The sequence below is a fragment of the Brassica rapa genome, chromosome A07 (genome assembly GCF_000309985.2).
Source record: "Brassica rapa cultivar Chiifu-401-42 chromosome A07, CAAS_Brap_v3.01, whole genome shotgun sequence".
NCBI classification, from domain to species: Eukaryota; Viridiplantae; Streptophyta; class Magnoliopsida; order Brassicales; family Brassicaceae; genus Brassica; species Brassica rapa.
In genome coordinates, this window is record NC_024801.2 from 19,442,205 (window position 1) to 19,459,145 (window position 16,941).

The 16,941-nt window shown below is 38.7% G+C and overlaps 5 protein-coding genes across 8 annotated transcripts; 2 read left to right on the plus strand and 3 right to left on the minus strand.

Moving 5' to 3' along the window:
- The first annotated feature begins 162 nt into the window (after positions 1-162).
- Positions 163-1,991, plus strand: LOC103830344 (L-cysteine desulfhydrase). The gene is made up of 2 exons (XM_009106123.2): positions 163-1,595; positions 1,709-1,991. The coding sequence occupies exon 1, from the start codon at positions 223-225 to the stop codon at positions 1,585-1,587; it is 1,365 nt and encodes a 454-aa protein (XP_009104371.1). The 5' UTR covers positions 163-222; the 3' UTR covers positions 1,588-1,595; positions 1,709-1,991.
- Positions 1,992-2,013: 22 nt separating this feature from the next.
- Positions 2,014-3,596, plus strand: LOC103830346 (PSME3-interacting protein). Its single transcript, XM_009106126.3, has 7 exons — positions 2,014-2,310; positions 2,405-2,479; positions 2,601-2,658; positions 2,730-2,785; positions 3,003-3,065; positions 3,151-3,228; positions 3,316-3,596. The coding sequence occupies exons 1-7, from the start codon at positions 2,254-2,256 to the stop codon at positions 3,502-3,504; spliced, it is 576 nt and encodes a 191-aa protein (XP_009104374.1). The 5' UTR covers positions 2,014-2,253; the 3' UTR covers positions 3,505-3,596.
- Positions 3,562-11,124, minus strand: LOC103830345 (ABC transporter B family member 21). 4 transcript variants are annotated; one of them, XM_033274427.1, is made up of 12 exons: positions 10,289-11,124; positions 8,948-10,169; positions 8,463-8,853; positions 8,322-8,376; positions 8,066-8,241; positions 6,539-7,525; positions 6,128-6,401; positions 5,220-6,061; positions 4,808-5,074; positions 4,450-4,713; positions 4,068-4,361; positions 3,633-3,986 (listed from the first exon to the last, which is right to left on the minus strand). In XM_033274427.1, exons 3-12 carry the CDS (start codon positions 8,826-8,828, stop codon positions 3,633-3,635), a joined length of 3,879 nt encoding a protein of 1,292 aa, XP_033130318.1. In that variant the 5' UTR covers positions 8,829-8,853; positions 8,948-10,169; positions 10,289-11,124. The 4 variants fall into 4 exon arrangements, with proteins under 4 accessions (XP_009104372.1, XP_033130318.1, XP_033130317.1 ...); XM_033274426.1 differs by having other exon boundaries at positions 8,948-9,109; positions 9,902-11,124; XM_009106124.3 differs by having other exon boundaries at positions 3,562-3,986; positions 8,948-11,123.
- Positions 11,125-12,098: 974 nt separating this feature from the next.
- LOC103830347 (probable pectinesterase/pectinesterase inhibitor VGDH2) lies at positions 12,099-14,566 on the minus strand. The gene is made up of 2 exons (XM_009106127.3): positions 13,237-14,566; positions 12,099-13,023 (listed from the first exon to the last, which is right to left on the minus strand). The coding sequence occupies exons 1-2, from the start codon at positions 14,312-14,314 to the stop codon at positions 12,329-12,331; spliced, it is 1,773 nt and encodes a 590-aa protein (XP_009104375.1). The 5' UTR covers positions 14,315-14,566; the 3' UTR covers positions 12,099-12,328.
- An 809-nt stretch (positions 14,567-15,375) lies between these two features.
- LOC103830349 (probable pectinesterase/pectinesterase inhibitor) lies at positions 15,376-16,559 on the minus strand. Its single transcript, XM_009106128.3, has one exon. It carries the CDS (start codon positions 16,384-16,386, stop codon positions 15,616-15,618), a length of 771 nt encoding a protein of 256 aa, XP_009104376.2. The 5' UTR covers positions 16,387-16,559; the 3' UTR covers positions 15,376-15,615.
- Between the last annotated feature and the right edge of the window lie 382 nt (positions 16,560-16,941).

Sequence of the window (16,941 nt, forward strand, 5' to 3'; positions counted from 1 at the left end):
TTCTTCGTTAGAAATATCCCTAGTAATATCATCATTTATATTAGATCATGATTAGTGTGTCAGCGTTTAGCGTTTATCTTAATCAAAACGAATTAAAAATTAAAAAAAAAACAAAAATCATTAAATTTTGAAATATTTGTGAGTCGTTGTCGGGAAGCGCAAAAGTGTCACCGCACCACTAAATCGAAGACGAAACCCTAGAGGGAGGAGATTCTTATCCCGATGGCGGCGGACGATCGGCGGAACGGCGATTCCACGAATCACAACCACCGCGACCCTAAGAAGCCGCGCCTCTCCGAGTTCCTAACCGAGTCAGACATCCGCTCCGAGTTCGCCCACCACCACACCGGCGTCGCCAGAGTCAACAACGGCAGCTTCGGCTGCTGTCCGAGCTCCGTCCTCGACGCGCAGCGCGAGTGGCAGCTACGCTTTCTCCGCCAGCCGGACGAGTTCTACTTCAACGGCCTCCGCCGCGGACTGCTCGCTTCCAGAGCCGTGATCAGCGACCTGATCAACGCCGACGACGTCGACGAGGTGTCGCTGTTGGATAACGCGACGACGGCGGCGGCGATTGTGCTTCAGAGAGTCGGGAGGTGTTTCTCGGAAGGGAGGTATCAGAAGGAAGACACTGTGGTGATGTTTCACTGCGCGTTTCAGAGCGTGAAGAAGTCGATTCAGGCTTACGTGTCACGTGTTGGAGGATCCACCGTTGAGGTTAGGTTGCCTTTCCCTGTGAGTTCGAACGATGAGATTGTCTCTGCGTTTAGGGAAGGGTTAAAGAAAGGTAGAGCGAACGGTAGAACGGTTAGGTTAGCTATCATTGATCATATAACGTCGATGCCGTGTGTTTTGATGCCGGTGCGAGAGTTGGTTAAGGTCTGCAGAGAGGAAGGTGTGGAGGAGGTTTTTGTCGACGCGGCACATGCCATTGGGAGTGTTAAGGTTGATGTTAAAGAGATTGGTGCTGATTACTATGTGAGCAATCTGCATAAATGGTTCTTTTGTCCGCCTTCTATCGCGTTTTTCTACTGCAAGAAACGGAGTTCTGAGCTTGATGTTCATCACCCTGTGGTGTCTCATGAGTTTGGGAATGGTTTGGCTATAGAGAGTGCTTGGATTGGGACTAGGGATTACAGCTCGCAGCTTGTGGTTCCGTCTGTGATGGAGTTTGTGAAGAGGTTCGAGGGAGGGATCGATGGGATAATGGAGAGGAACCATGATGAAGCTGTGAGGATGGGGTTGATGCTGTGTAGTGCTTGGGGAACGAATCTTGGGTCGCCTCCTGAGATGTGTGTTGGGATGGTTATGATCGGTTTGCCTTCAAAACTCTGTGTTGAAAGCGATGATGATGCTGTTAAGTTGCGGGCGTATCTGCGGGTGCATCGTTCGGTGGAGGTTCCGGTTTATTTTCTTGGGTTGAGGGATGGCGAGGAAGGAGTGAAAGATAAAGACAGTGGGGTTATCACTGCGTACGTTCGGATATCTCGTCAGGTTTATAACGAAACAGAGGATTACGAGAGACTGAGAGACGCAATAACAGAGTTAGTCAAGGATCAGAGGACTTGTCAAAACCTTCCTCCCGTGTAGTAAGCCAGGTATGCCTTTAAATTCACAATCTAGAGTTCACTCAAGCTACATATATCTAATAGAATGCTTTATGTCTTGTTCCATACTCTTATGTGATACTTTTGGTTTGGTTTGGTGGCAGATAGTTTGATATATTCCGGTGTAACAATAAGGCTTTAGAGGAGGAGGAGCCAGAGCCACTAGCCAAGGTCCCGGAGGTAACTTTATTGTTGATGAGCTTGTGGTGGAGCGGCGTGCAATGGAAGAAGAGGCTAACCTTGAGGAGGCTTTTTAATGTGTTTTTAACGGTTAACACCTTTTGTATAATTATTGTCCAATAAAGTCAATGTTCATTAGACATTCTTCCTTCAAAATATGTATTCCATTCCGACAATTTTTCGTTATTTAAGACATTTTATCCAATATTTCACCATCGTGTTGATAAACAAATAAGCATGTGCATTACATGCTGGTCTATCTCGACTCCTTGAGTAAGTGAGTAGGTACTAAACTGATGGGATGAAACCTGTAGGGTCAAACCCGAATAAATAATAACTCGATGGGTTTATCTGGAGATTTGAAAACTTTGAAAATTTAAGTGACGTGTCGTCGGTTTTGTCGGAAAAGAAAAGAGTATGTATTAAAGCCGACCGGAGACAACGGAAGTAGAAGAAGAAGAAGAAGAAGATGGGTGAACAGACAGAGAAGCCTATTAGGTTACTCAATTTCGTCTCGGAGGAACAGGTTGTCTCTCCTTCTCTTGCCTCTCTATCGAATCCGTAGCTTTGTAGGTTCCATCTTAATATTTTCTGAGCAATTGAATTTTGGTGTGAGGCAGTTAGAGGAATCGAAGAAAGAAAGAGGCGAAAGAGTTGAAGATGGAACCTTCCAGAGAGACAGGGCTTTGTACGAGGTTTTTCTGCTTCCCCCGTTTCTGTTTTCCTTGAAAGTTTCAGTCTTTTGATCAGACTGCAGCTGAATGATTATTGAAGTTCCATGGAAGACTAAAGAACAATGCTTCCCTTTAATTACAGATTTTGAAAGAGAACAAAGACAAGAAGGACGCTGAGTTTAACGAACGGTTCAAGCATAGTTAGTCACTCTACTTCTTGCACACTCTAAGAGAAGATGTAGTTAACTCTTCTTTTGAATTGGATTGTCAGGACCACCCAAAGCCCTTGATGAGGATGAGACTGAGTTTCTCGATAAACTCGAAATGGTGAGCCATCTTTCTAAGTAGAGCTCAATACTTTCTTTCCTGTTTAATCAACTTATCTCTTAAGGCTTGCAAATAGGATGAGAACTAGAAGTGTCAAACATTGATGAGTTTATATTTATAAGCTATTGACAATCAGTAATAATGGAAAGAAGGATCATGACTAGATGGCTTGAAGTGATATTCATCTTAATCTCTTCATTTGCATTTGTTTCCATAGTCAAAGAAAGAATATGAACAGCAATTAGCAGATGAAGACGAACAACAGATTCGTAGTTTCCAGGTAAATTTCTTGTGAAACTTAAAAAAAGACAGTTAAACAGATCTTAAATACAGATCAACCTTTGATTATGGGTCTATTTTTTCAGGCAGCGGTTGCAGCACGATCAGCAACCCCTCAAGAACCAGAAGAAGCTGCACTTCCACCACCAGCTCCACCCACTAAAGTGTGTACCTTAGTGTTCTGCAATTAGATGTTTACTTGAGCATTTGAAACCACATAAGTAATTTATGTATCCTGATCTCTTTTATAGGAACCAAAAACAACCGGGAAGAGAAACTCTGCGACTCGTCCATTTAACACCATCATAAGAGTCAAACCACAGCCGAAGAAGCTTAAAGCAACAGAGGAAGAGAAGAAAGAAATCTCTGGCCCTCCTGAACCTCTGCAAACAGGGTTAGCCTTAGTCTCATATAGCGACGAAAGTGAAGATGATGATTAACTCCTTTTTTTTTTTAGTTTTTTTTTTTTGCTGACAAGAATCTATGAACATTCATAATGAACCTATAAATTGAAAATTTCATTTCCGCTGTATATTACTCACAAATGGTAATAATCTATATAAATGTTTTAAGTAGAAGCACTTAGATGAAGCTGTACTAAAGAAGCGTAGACACCATCTTTGATATTAATCAAAGTGTCATGCTTTCCTTTCTCAACTATTACTCCATTCTTAACCACTGCAATTACATCTGCGTTCTTGATTGTTGATAACCGATGTGCCACCACCACGGTTGTTCTGTTAACCATAACCCTGTCCAACGCATCTTGGACCACACGCTCTGACTCAGCGTCTAGAGCGCTTGTTGCTTCATCCAGTAGCAGCACCTTAGGGTCTTTGACAATTGCTCTTGCTATAGCCACTCTCTGCTTCTGCCCTCCTGATAGTTGAACTCCTCTCTCACCCACCATTGTATCATAGCCCTGCAACAGGAAAAAAAACATCTCTCAGTTTAGTATGAATCTAGAACTTAGGTGCATGCAGTCAGGTGCTGTTATGGTTACCTGTTGTAGACCACTAATGAAGCCATGAGCGTTAGATAGCTCAGCTGCAGATATGATCTCAGTTTCAGAAGCATCTCCTCCTTTTCCATAAGCAATGTTTGCTCTGATGGTTTCATTGAACAAAACCGGTTCTTGGCTCACCAGCCCTGTTTGCTGCCTTAGCCATTTCAGCTGCAAGGTCTTGATCTCAACTCCGTCAAGAGTGATCTGACCTGAATCAGGATCGTAAAACCTCTGCAGCAAAGCAATCACTGTCGATTTCCCACTTCCACTCTCTCCAACCAAAGCTATTGTCTGAGAGAAAAAAACAAAAGAGTAGAGTTGAATACATAATTGAACAGAAGACCAAACTGAAAACGTGTTTCAAGATCAATGTCTTAACCTTTCCGGCTCGAATAGAGAGACAAAGATCCTGGAAGATCTGAACATCTGGTCTTGATGGATACTTGAAACTAACATGACGAAGTTCAATATCTCCTTTGACATCATCAAGAACTCTCCCAGACTCATCACTTGGATCAATCTTCGATTCTCTGTCTATAACCGCGAAGATGGATGCAGCGGCATTGCTAGCTTTGCTTGAATCAGGAGACAGTGAACTCGACTGAGAAATAGCTACAGCCGCCATTGTCAAAGCGAAGAAAACCTGTTTTTAAAACAAAACAAAAGCTTTAGAAGGTGGACAAGCACACAAGAAATCTTAGTTTGCTTGTCTGAAAACTCTTTTTTGGGTTTGTTACCCTGAAAACCGCATCAAAGGTTGTTTTGCCGTCATCGACAAGCCTTGCACCGGCATAGAAACTGGCAGCATAAGAAGCAAAGAGGACGAAGAAAGAAACTCCAAAGCCGATACCACTAACTATGCCTTGACGTATTCCTGTCTTCATAGGACCTTCACATTTCTTCTTATACATTTTCATCACTCTCTCCTCTGCACAGAATGAAGCAACCGTTCTTATGCTCCCTACCGCATCGTTCGCTACTTGGCTCGCTTCTTCGTACATTCTCTGCCACATAGTTTAATCAATACTTTCATCAAACAAAGACAACTCCGGAGCCGAATGAAACATCGGTCTTGGCCTCCAAATTTTTTTAATAAATTTTTAATAAATAGTTATTGTTCCTAGTGAACTTATAGACATAACTTTGTACCTTTGCATCTGCACTGAAACCAACCATGAACTTCATGTAAATATAACCATTAAGCCCGATCAACGGAAGCATCGCCAAAACAATGAAAGCTAACTGCCAGCTCGCCACAAAAGCAATGACCACACCAGCCGTGACAGACGCAAGATTCTGTACGGTTTGAGCCAATGCATCTCCAACAAGACCGCGAACCGTAGCAGCATCAGCAGAAAGCCTAGCTCCAATAGCACCACTCGAGTTCTCAGTCTCATCAAACCATCCAACTTCCATGTGAACCACTTTCTCAAAACACATCGATCTTATCCGCTGAACCAGTTTACATCCGGCTATTGAGAAAAAGATGGTTTGCGCCGGGTACACCACCATTGAAGCTACACCAAGAAGCATGAAGATGAGTGCCCAAAAGCTTGTATCGGATTTTAACTGCTCAGGTGGTTTGAAAAACGCTTTGATCACGCTTGAGATTAGTATCCCAAAGATGGGAAGTATCACTCCGTTTAGAACAGCGGCTATGGATCCGAGTATAAGCATTGGAATCTCTGGTTTGTTTAAAGCAGCTACTCTAAGGAATGATACTTTCTTGTGTACTGTCTCATCTTCCTTGATCTCTGGTTTGGTTTCGTTGGTTGCCTCTATGCCTGCTGGAAAACCAAACATGGAGAAAGAAGGTGATCTTTTGCTTAAAGACCGGCTTAGCGATGACTTTCTCAAGCTAGACCGTTTCATAGACTCCGTTGATATCTTCTGCTCTTCTGTCGAGTCTTCAGACTTTTTGTTGTCTTCTTGAAGTCGTATGAGCTGAGAGTAAGCTCCTTCAGGGTCTCTTAGGAGCTCAGAGTGAGAACCTGATCATCATAAGTTTATGTTTCATCAGCAAATAAGATTGGACATGTATGTGTTTTGATGTTTACCTTTCTCAACGATCTTTCCTTGATGAATCACAGCAATCATGTCTGCATTTCTCACAGTGCTCAATCTATGAGCGACAACAACAGTTGTTCTGTTAACCATGATCCTGTCAAGAGCTTCTTGAACTATTCTCTCAGACTCTGCATCAAGCGCGCTTGTTGCTTCGTCTAAAAGCAAGATTCTTGGATCTTTTAAGATCGCTCTCGCCACCGCGATCCTCTGTTTCTGTCCACCTGAAAGCTGTGTCCCATGTTCTCCAACCATCGTGTCTAAACCCTGAAACATACAGTTAATTTCAGTTACATCATCAAAATGGAAACAGAGTCAAAACAGAGACGAAACAGAGACAAAACAGAGCAATACAGAGTCAAAACAGAGACAAAGCAGAGGAGAGGTAAGTAAAAGACTCAAACCTGAGGAAGCTTATCAATGAACTTAGATGCATTTGCAAGCTCTGTAGCCTTACGAATCTCTTCAACCGTAGCGTCTTCTTTCCCGTAAGCAATGTTCTCTTTAATACTCGAAGTGAACAGAACAGGTTCTTGACTCACAAGTCCTATCTTGCTTCTGATCCATTTCAGCTTAAACTCTTTAAGGTTAACACCATCGATCCTCACTTCACCACTCTGCGGATCATAAAACCTCTCTATCAAACTCACAACAGTAGACTTCCCACTCCCACTCTGCCCAACCAGCGCCACCGTGGAGCCACTCGAGATAGAGAGCGAAAACCCGCGAAAAATCTGCTCTTCTGGCCTCGCCGGGTAGCTAAAGTTAACATCTATAAGCTCTATATCTCCTCTAACATCATCAAGAACCTTCCCGGTCGTATCAGAAGCATCAATCTCCGGCTTTCTTTTGATCGTTTCGAACATTTTGTACGCAGCGGCTTGACCAGCTGCGAAGGCGCTTAAACAAGGAGACGCTTGTCCTAACGACATGGAACCGGTTAGAACCGCGAAGATGATGATGAGAACTTGTCCTCCCGTGTACCCTTTCTCCAGTATCATCTTCCCACCGTACCAAACAGCTAAAGCATAAGTGCAAAAGATGACAATGTTGAGTGTACCGAGACCAATCCCTGTGGAAGCTCCTTCAAACACACCTGCTCTATAAGCAGAGACGAGATGTTTATTGTAACTGCTTATAGCTTGTTTCTCTCCTGTAAAGGATGCAACGGTTCTTATGGATCCAACTGTTTGCTCAACTACAACCGCAGCTTTCGCATAAGAAGTTTGTCCACGTGAAGCCATTTTCGAAATGACGATGGCTAGAGCTGCACCAGAGATTACTAGTAGTGGTATTGAAGATACCATGACTAATGTAAGAAGCCATCCTTCCGCGAAAGCTATGACAAATCCACCGATAAAAGTTGATATCAGCTGTATAGCCTTACCAACCTGCAAAGGAAACAAAAAAAGTTTAAACCTTTGATTAAGGTCCGGTACGGAGCATAGGCAAAGGAACCGACCGCTTAGGAGATCAAGATTTTATACGATAATTGTAGTTATATATAAGACATCATAGGAGATGATTGAACTATATTTTTTACTGTAGAATTTAAGTTGCATTTTTTTGCTATAATTTTTTTCTCTACCTTTATAAAGTATATCATAGGAGATGATTGAACTATATGTAGACGCCATTGAACCATAAAGCTCTCTAAAGTCATTTCATAAAAAAAATTAGAAACTTTTTTGTTGTAGATTTTTTTTTTTTTAAATGAAAGCTTGATTGGTTGACATAAATGGCTCTAAACTAAATTTTGACTGTCTAGAGCATTTACATGTACAATCAATCACCCCCCAAAAAATTATAAGAAGAATAAAGGCACAACATTTTTTTTAAGCATAGGGCATTATAAGAAAATTTAAAATGTCAGACGGCCATCCATGCCTTTGAATCAAAGATTGATAATGTTTTTTGGGTTATGTTGTTACCTTCTCTCCCATGGCGTCTTGTATAAGGACAGTGTCACCAGACATTCTTCCAACAACTTCTCCTGTGTTTGTTTCGACATCGAAGAAGGCAATGTCTTGTCTCAATATGGTTTTTAGATATAAACTTCTTATTCTCCCAGCTTGTCTCTCCCCAGAGATCATCCAACCAGAAACCTCTGTTTATATACAACAGACAAGGATCAAATCTCTCACATTCTAACATTCTAGACTTTTAGAAATAAAGAACTATTCTTACGGAGTAGGGCTGCCACTAGAGTTCCTAGTCCAAGGTATACAAATTTCAGAGCAACCTGTGCGTAAAATTGTATCAAAGACCAATCATTGCGAGTCTAAGCAGCAAAGGAAAAAAAAAATAGAGATTGTTTATTATTTTTACCTTGGCGATCTTGTCTGAAACATCTGAACTATTTTGGTTCTGTCCGAACACATCAATGACATCTCCGAATAGGATGGTCATGATAGGGAAGCCAAGACCGTTTCCCACAGCACCAATAGTCCCGAGGATCATCAAAATAATGTCAAAGGAATCTGCAAAGGCAAACAGCTTGTAAAACGGCACCGTTTTTGTCTTCTCGTCGTCCTCTTCTTTCTTCTTCTTCTCATCTGTTTTTTTCTTCTCTTCTTTCAGAACAGCCTCTGTCTTAACTTCTTCTTCAGGGGTTTTTGAGTTTGAGGTCTCTGCTTCTGTTCTGTTAGGTGAATCCACCTTGAGTCCTTCCTCTGATTCCATTATACCGTCCATTGTATTATGATCCTGTTTCAAAGATCTGTATATCAATAATAAACTATTAATAAACTTCATTCCACAAAAGCCAGGTACCAGTTCAAGAATTTGAAGGAAAAAAACAGGGAAGCATGTACCTTACGAGACTTCTTGTGTGAAAATAGCAGTGGAATAAAGTTCTTGGAGGGTTAAATCATATACGCTTGTTCGTTACTTGAAGAAGACGCAGTGACGAATAATCAAGTTGAAGAACTCGTTAATTCTTTAAGTAATTTAAGGTGGAGTTTGGGACCTACTTCCTACAAGAAACAAAGAATATAGTCGTCAAAAACGACCTTGTTGAAACCCGAAGACGTGACAGGACAGACGCCAAGTTGTTTGTTTGGTCTCTTCTCTGCGGATAAGTCTTATTACCAAACCAACTTTGTTGAAGAAGCTTCCAACACATAGAACAAAGAACACAAAATAATGTTTTCATACCATTTTTCAAACTTGGTTTGACTAAGCAACATTTACTTTTCTTTGCTCATAATATAAAACATTAGCCTACTCCATTAGCCCCATTTCATATTGTATGATACTGCCATTCATCATAAGCAGACAAAACTACAAATCCATATTGATATTTTATATGAATGGTATAAATGTACATGTTTTTGTTAAAAAAAAAATGTTATTATGACTGTTTTTTTTTTGAAACACCAGTTATTATGACTGTTTAATTATAAAATATTTGTATTTTAGAAATATTTTATCAGGTATGATTAAATAGTTAGAGATATATTTTAAGATAAAAGCATACATTTGTAAGAAACATATATGTCTAAAATTTATAGCAACTAAATACATTATTATTATATTCTGCAATTAAACACGTTAACCAAAGAATGTATGCTCATATACGTACTAACATTTCTTCTTATTTTTGATTCTCTTGTATTTCTTGATATGATTTCATAAATAATATTTAAATAGTATTAGAAATACTTGTTGTAGAGATCCACGGAATAAACTGAAACGTAAAAATGAATAGTTTTTTTTTCTGAACTGAAATAAGGAATAGTTATAGGAGTGAAAAGGTAATAACTCACAAAAGAGGCCATTAGAGTTCATGAACCCGGGTTTTGAGATGCTACTCCTTATTTTCAACCCAGCCTTCGTTCGTGAATTTTCTATCTAGTCTTTAGATGATTTTTTTGCTGGTTTGATCTTCGCTGAAAATTTTGCCACTCGTATACGTAAGCTTGATTTTTGATTGATGATAAAGCTTTACAAAATGAATTGGAATGAGAAACGGATTAAAAGTAAAATGAAAACGATCGTTCATCCTCATGTTATTGTTCCTCTCATTGCCTCTACCTGTCAATTTTGTGACGCCAACCATACATATATAATGAATATCAACAAAACTGGTAGATGAAAATAAAGTTCAAAATAGCTTGCTTTTCATTTAGAAAATAAAAGAAAAACTAACTCACACTTGTCGTCCTTTCAAGGAGAATATGTTGCCCAATATGTTTCCAATTCTTTCATTTCAGTTCCTCTGGCTTCGTAGTCTCAAGACTCACCTTTTGTTGTGCTATTCTTTAGTAATTATTTTGTGGAAGATATATGATTAGAAAACCCAATAAAATAATAATGAAGATAGTGAAAGTAGTAAATGGCGTGAATTGTGGGTATGCAACCGCCTAACAGCCTATGTGTAATTAATTAAAAAAAAATAAACAACTAAAACAATTTCTGAAAATTATAATTTTTAAATAAAAATGCTAAAAACATGTGTCAATCACATAATTGCCAACTTAATTCTGTTATAATATAAGTAAGTTGTACGTAAAATGCAGTTTGAAATATCTTTTGTCAACATTACAAATGCCAAGTGTATAAAATGTATACCATTCAACTTTCAAGCAGCCAATGAATTTTATTATACATTCTTTATCATATAAATAATTTGTTATTCATACATTATTGGATTTTCATTATTCCATTTGTTAATAATAGGGGTGGGCACTTTACCCGATATCCGAAGTGGCACCCAAACCCGATCCGAAAAACCCGAACCGAAATCCGAACCAAAGTAGTAAAATACCCGAATGGATATTAAATAAGGAGAGATTGGATATCCGAACCCGAACGGATAATATCCGAACCCGAATGGATATCCGAAGATAACCGAACATATATATAATTAACCTTATATTTCTATTTTACATCTCTCATTTTATATAAAATATTTATATTGATACTACACATACTTTAAGTTCATATAATATACATACAATTACGGAAAAAATAATTTGCTACTCACTTAAAATGCATGTCAAGTTTTTTATTTCAAAAATTAACAAAAAGTTACATCTAAAATTAAAAAAAAAATAACTAAATTAATGTCTTTTTAGTTTTAAAATGTTATGTCCAAATCTATTAACCATTCAATCTATTAAAAATAAAAAAAAAATAGTTAACTGAAAGTTATATTTTTAAATACAAGAAACTTGAGAAATGAAAATTTTAATTTTTTTTTTTCAAAATCTAAATATCCGAACCCGATCCGAAATAACCGAACCCGAACTAAAAATACCTGAACCCGACCCGAAGTACAGAAATACCCGAACGGGTTCTACACCTCTATACCGAAATACCCGAAAATCCGAAATACCCGATCCGAACCCGAACGGGTACCCGAACGCCCACCCCTAGTTAATAAACAAGATATATTTTTTTGGGCAAATAAACAAGATATATATATATATATTAAAAACAACAAGATATCAATCTTTTATTTTTCATCATTAGAGCATCAGCATTTGAGGTTCACTAGGGAGGTTCACACGTTTTTCAAGAAAAAAAAATATTATAATAGTATGTAACAGTGATGATCCTGTCTCTCCACACCCCTTCTGTATAAACCTGGATCGTTACTGTTCAGCGGGCCCCACGCCACGTGGCGGCCCGCTATTGGTCAATTTTTTTTTCTTAAATAACAAACGAAAAATGAAAAAAACAAAATAAAAAATTCAAATTATGAACCCCAACCAGGGGTTCATTAATGCTGGTGCTCTTAGGTCCAGGAACAATTATTGCCTTTAAGCCTTTTCTCCAAAAAAAGAAAACAATAATTGCCTTTGAAGTTTGAACTGTCCTTTGATTTGGTATTGTAGGGCTCGCATTGCTAACATATATATTACATCTCTCGTAAAATATTTCCCAATATAAATCTTTATTCTCAACATTCTCTATATATTGAGAGTAGCAAGACTCATAAGATAGCAATGCAAAAAAGTCTAAAAGAAATTCATTTGGAATTTTAAGAAAAAAAAAGTTAAAGAGCTGAAACAACATAAAAAAATCTATTTTGCACGTGAAACAAAAGCAATCTTATACAAACTTCATCCCTAAATGTCCAGAGCCCTATATTGTAACATAATATCCAAAAAGAGCCCCTGATCCTCAGAGACGAGGTCGTATCATTACATTATCATATAACTGTCTTAACGTTACTATATTTTTCTTTCTTACAATCCAAGCTGGACAGGCACGTTAGCTTCTTGAATCCAATTAGCCGGACCCACCCAGTTAGCTACGGTGAAACCTTCAACCTCAGCCGCAGACTTAGCCGCCTTAGTCCAACGAGGCCTCACGTTAGTTTTAGCTCCTGGTCCGCGGTTATTAAACTCAATGTATTTAGCTGTTTTGTGGTTTTGTTCTCCTTTCCACTCGGTCCATCCTTCTGGTTCAATCGAAGCACTAATCTCACTTCCAATAATCACAGCCGTGGAAAATTTCTTCCACGGCCGTCCTAGATACGATTTGACTTTCTTGGGACCTTTGTCACCTATAAGGTCTTTGTCTGGCATGATACGGCAGTTCTGGAGAACGATACCGATCTTGACCGCTGCACCCTTCTCGTTACCATCGGCTGTAACGTAGTTGGACTGTCCGGGGCTGCCCTTTCGTAAGAGGAGTAGAGAGTTTTGGATCACTGTTGCGGATTTTCCGAAGATGAAGTCGACTGTACCGGATACAACAATGTTTCTATAGAACTGACGTCCGTTGTTGACGTAGAGTGTGTCTTGGTAAGCGTCAAATCTGCAGTTGAATATGACCGCACGGTCTCCATTTACACGGAGTGCGACCGCTTGGTGTCCCAATGGACCAGCAGTGTTCTTAAACCCAATCCATTTCGCCATGAATCCCTCGGATTCAACCTCTGCATGCATGCAATTGTATATTTAGATATTAAGAGTATCTCAACATGAATATCCCACCAATTGTATTAATATTTAATCAAATAATTTCAAAAAAAATAAACTCATGTAAAAGTTCTTCAAATGAGAAATTCTCAATTTTTTTAAGGAACTCAATAATTAAAACCTAATATAATTGGTGAGGTCTAATAGAGGTAAGTTTAAATGTGACTTACGAACGGTGGCACTGAGTGAAGTAGTGGTTCCAGGGGTAAGTTTAACACTTTTGTTAAAAGTAATGATGGTTTTTGTAGCACCATCACCAAACATGAAAATGTTGTTCTTCTTCTTAGGGATTCTGACCACTTCATTGTAGGTACCAGCCTTGATATGGATAATACAACGTCCTTTGTTTTTATCCGGGCAAGCGTTAACTGCTTCAGAAATCGTCTTAAACTTTCCACTTCCATCCTTAGCCACCACATGAGTCGCCTTGATCTTACCCCCACCACCGCCACCTTCACCGATACCATCATCACGAGGTGCACCACCACCACCGCGTCCAGCCTTAGCCATAAGCTTTCTGTCTTTGCCAGAAAGCCATTTGGGTAGTCCATTTTGGTCGATGTCTCCAAGAAGGCGACGTGCAGGAGCTCCAAGTCCTCCCATCACGTTCTTCATATCGTCGACTTTGACACCCATTTGGGTCATAGCCGTGACAACAGAGTGAAAGATATCGATAGCGTTACTAGTCAAAACTTTGGAGTTGGAGATTCCTTCACCCATGATTTTTCTGAACTCCACTTCCTCAATGTCATCAAGACAGTCAGTTTGGTAATTAAACACTCCTGTTAACCATTGTTTAAGCTGGTCAAGCTTACTTCCGCTCTGCTGAAGATCTGCACCCATTTCTTCAACAATGGTCTCAAGATCCTCAAGAGCATATGTCAACACTCTCTTGCAATAATCAAGAACGGCTTTGGTCGTCGCGTTCATGTTTTTCCCCATGCCTCCTTCGGTCGTAGCCGTGAAGTTTGAAGATTTTGTGATCGCATCTTTTGTAGCCAACAAGAAGGCTTTGATAAGCTTGCTTGGATCATCGCTTTTGACCGGGTCGAGAGTTTTTGAGCACGAGCCTTGGTCTGTAGTTGTTTGACAAATTGCCTGAACCGCTTTTTGATGTGAATTAAGAGAAGCATCCTTGCCGCCGCCACCACCGTCGTCGCCTCTATTAACATAGGTGACAACTCCTATGGCAACACCCACCACTAGAAGGACGGAAGCCGCAGATATCACAACTTTTCCTACTGGCATTTTTTGTATTTATATATATATATTTATAGTATTTATATATTTCTCTTTTTCGATTTTTTTTTCCTTTTTATGTGTTTTTTCTCTCCAGTTTTATTCAGGAGGTAAATAGGAGAGGGAGGGGATTTTTTTTATTATAACAGAGCCCAGTGGATTATTGTTGGGGCAAGTAGAGATTATTGTTCATTGTGAGAATATTTTTATAGAAGTCCTGGTTTCTAAAATTAGGGTTGCATGAGCTTTGCATGGAGGAGATGTTTTAGGTCGTTGAATGGCTACAAATTCTCTAGTCAAATGTCGGCCTTGATATTAAGAATTATTCACCACAAGATGATTTTGATCATGTCCCTGATCAAGAGGTGTAACATCGATTACTAAAAATAAAAGTTAATGTAAGGATGGAAACTTTAGGTTATTATAATCTTATTAATTTCAGGATTTGAGAGAACAACACATATGTTTTCGACAATTCATTTTAATATTAACTAGTGTTATATTCCGAAAGTAAAAGCTTCTCATCGAGAGTACTAATCTCATCCTTTAAGAAGTTTTGATCAGCTAGTCAGACACTAGAATGAATTAGGTAGATTGTGCTAGTAAGAAAATGTGACCTCTGTGGCGGTACCCACGCATGAATGGTATATTAGATTTAGGTCAGACACTAGAATGAATTAGGTAGATTGTGCTAGTAAGAAAATGTGACCTCTGTGTTTTACCAAAAAACACAGCAGAAGATCTAGTTTTTTTTTTGACAAATCAGCAGAAGATCTAGTTGCTACTCACTAGATTGACAATCCATTATAGCATTGACATATATACATCAACAATTCTGGTATCAATAGATGGTAATTGTTAATAAAGCAGTTGACAGGTCCGGAATGGATATGCAAACAGCCCAAGCTATGGAGAAAAAAATGATATTTTAAAAAAGAAATTGGTAAAAAGAAATATGAAAGAAAAAAAAACACAATTCTTTTATTTGAGGTATGACATCCGAAAACTTTGGACCACTAATGATTGCATAAGTGACTTTGTTGAGTTATTGATCCAGAGTATGCAATTAATAAAAGTAAATATCACATTTCATATATATACAATCCGGTACATGAATAAAACCTGTAAGATACAATCAGACATGACAGAAGTACAGACCATCTATGATTCCATTCTAAGATAAGATATCATTATATTGGAATCAATGGTTACAAAGTACCCCTACATGATTACGGTTACAAGTATCTCTACAACTACAAGTATCGCTTTAAGCATCATATGATAGTAATTAGTATTTACAAATCCTTTAATCAGTAATAGTAATCGGACAATGGTGGCGGTCGGGGTGAAGTGTCTTCCTCGTTAAGCTTCACATTAATAGCAAAAGTATTGAAAATAGTATGCAAACCATTAAAAACATCAAACGAGTTACTGCTTAGATTCTTCCCAACTCCAATCCCACTCTCCACTTCCTTCAACAGATTCTTATCTTTAATATCATCCAAACAAGTTGAATGATACCCCATGATCGACGTTAACGTTTTCTTACACGTGAAATAGTTATGAGCCAACGTCGTTACATCTTTCCCCGTAGCTTTCCAAAACTCAGCGAAATCTTCTAACGCGTTATTCAAGTTTTTCTCGCAGCTGTTGATCGCTGCAGTTGCGACTGCGTTTGATGTATGTTTTGGTTTGATTCCAATGAGGAAAGTCACGCTTTTTTTAACGGATGATTCAGCCGCAGTAGGTAATGCTCGGATTAATGTGATGGGGTCATCACTAGGAACTTCTTTAAGGGTTTTGGTGCATAGACTTGTGTCTGTTTGGATAACGGTGCATATTCCCGCGATTGTTTTTGCATGCTGTGTGGAAAGGTAGTCTGGGCGTTTGGCTGGTGTAGCGGTTAAGGTTGAGGTGACGGTTAAGAAGAGAAAGGCTAGTTTGATTGCAACGTTCATGGTTGTGTTTTTACATGGATGGAGAAAAAGAAACTGATTCGGAGAAAGAAGAGAACTTAGATATAGAGAGAGGAATGCATGTTGTGTATATATTTTTAGTTCGTCTATATTTGGTAGATGCATGTTAATTTCTAGGTACTTTTTAAAATATACATATGGTAACGAGGGATTTGCGGGTTAATTTCAGGTTAAAAGGTGTTCAATTTCGATTTTTTTTCTGCTATATTTTAGTTTTACATTTTAATTTTAGCCCTTATATTTTCTCATAATTTGTAATAACATAATTATCTAACGTTTAAAAGGTAAAGTGTTGTTGTATCAGTTTCAAATAAAACTATTTCTAACATTGTAGACAAACTGAAATGATAGACTGAATTTTATAGCTTCCGTTTAGAGTTTCGGTAGAATTATCAGCTGTAAAATTATTTAATATTTTTCTAAGTTTATAATTGCATAATTATCCGGTTGTTGCGTTGTGTTTCAAATAAAAATATATCTAGCACTGTGGAAAGATTAAAAATGATAGACTGAATAGCATGCCCACGATGGAATGGGTGTACAATTTGATGCTACTTGCTAGCCATGAAATCATAACATATACGAGTTAATTATGTTAGCCATGAAATCAATTTGTAGCATCAAAGATTCCTATATTATAGATAGATACAAGTAGCCCGA

What these genes read in the sequence shown, in the direction of transcription:
- LOC103830344 (XM_009106123.2), top strand. Translation starts at nt 223, where the DNA reads ATGGCGGCGGACGATCGGCGGAACGGCGATTCCACGAATCACAACCAC.
- LOC103830346 (XM_009106126.3), top strand. Translation starts at nt 2,254, where the DNA reads ATGGGTGAACAGACAGAGAAGCCTATTAGGTTACTCAATTTCGTCTCG. An exon ending in ATTTCGTCTCGGAGGAACAG is followed by an intron (nt 2,311 to 2,404) that starts GTTGTCTCTCCT and finishes GGTGTGAGGCAG; the next exon opens with TTAGAGGAATCGAAGAAAGA. An exon ending in AACAGATTCGTAGTTTCCAG is followed by an intron (nt 3,066 to 3,150) that starts GTAAATTTCTTG and finishes CTATTTTTTCAG; the next exon opens with GCAGCGGTTGCAGCACGATC.
- LOC103830345 (XM_009106124.3), bottom strand. Translation starts at nt 8,828, where the DNA reads ATGGACGGTATAATGGAATCAGAGGAAGGACTCAAGGTGGATTCACCT. An exon ending in TCTAGTGGCAGCCCTACTCC is followed by an intron (nt 8,242 to 8,321) that starts GTAAGAATAGTT and finishes GTATATAAACAG; the next exon opens with AGGTTTCTGGTTGGATGATC. An exon ending in CCTTTGATGCGGTTTTCAGG is followed by an intron (nt 4,714 to 4,807) that starts GTAACAAACCCA and finishes TTTTAAAAACAG; the next exon opens with GTTTTCTTCGCTTTGACAAT.
- LOC103830347 (XM_009106127.3), bottom strand. Translation starts at nt 14,314, where the DNA reads ATGCCAGTAGGAAAAGTTGTGATATCTGCGGCTTCCGTCCTTCTAGTG. An exon ending in TTCACTCAGTGCCACCGTTC is followed by an intron (nt 13,024 to 13,236) that starts GTAAGTCACATT and finishes GCATGCATGCAG; the next exon opens with AGGTTGAATCCGAGGGATTC.
- LOC103830349 (XM_009106128.3), bottom strand. Translation starts at nt 16,386, where the DNA reads ATGCATCTACCAAATATAGACGAACTAAAAATATATACACAACATGCA.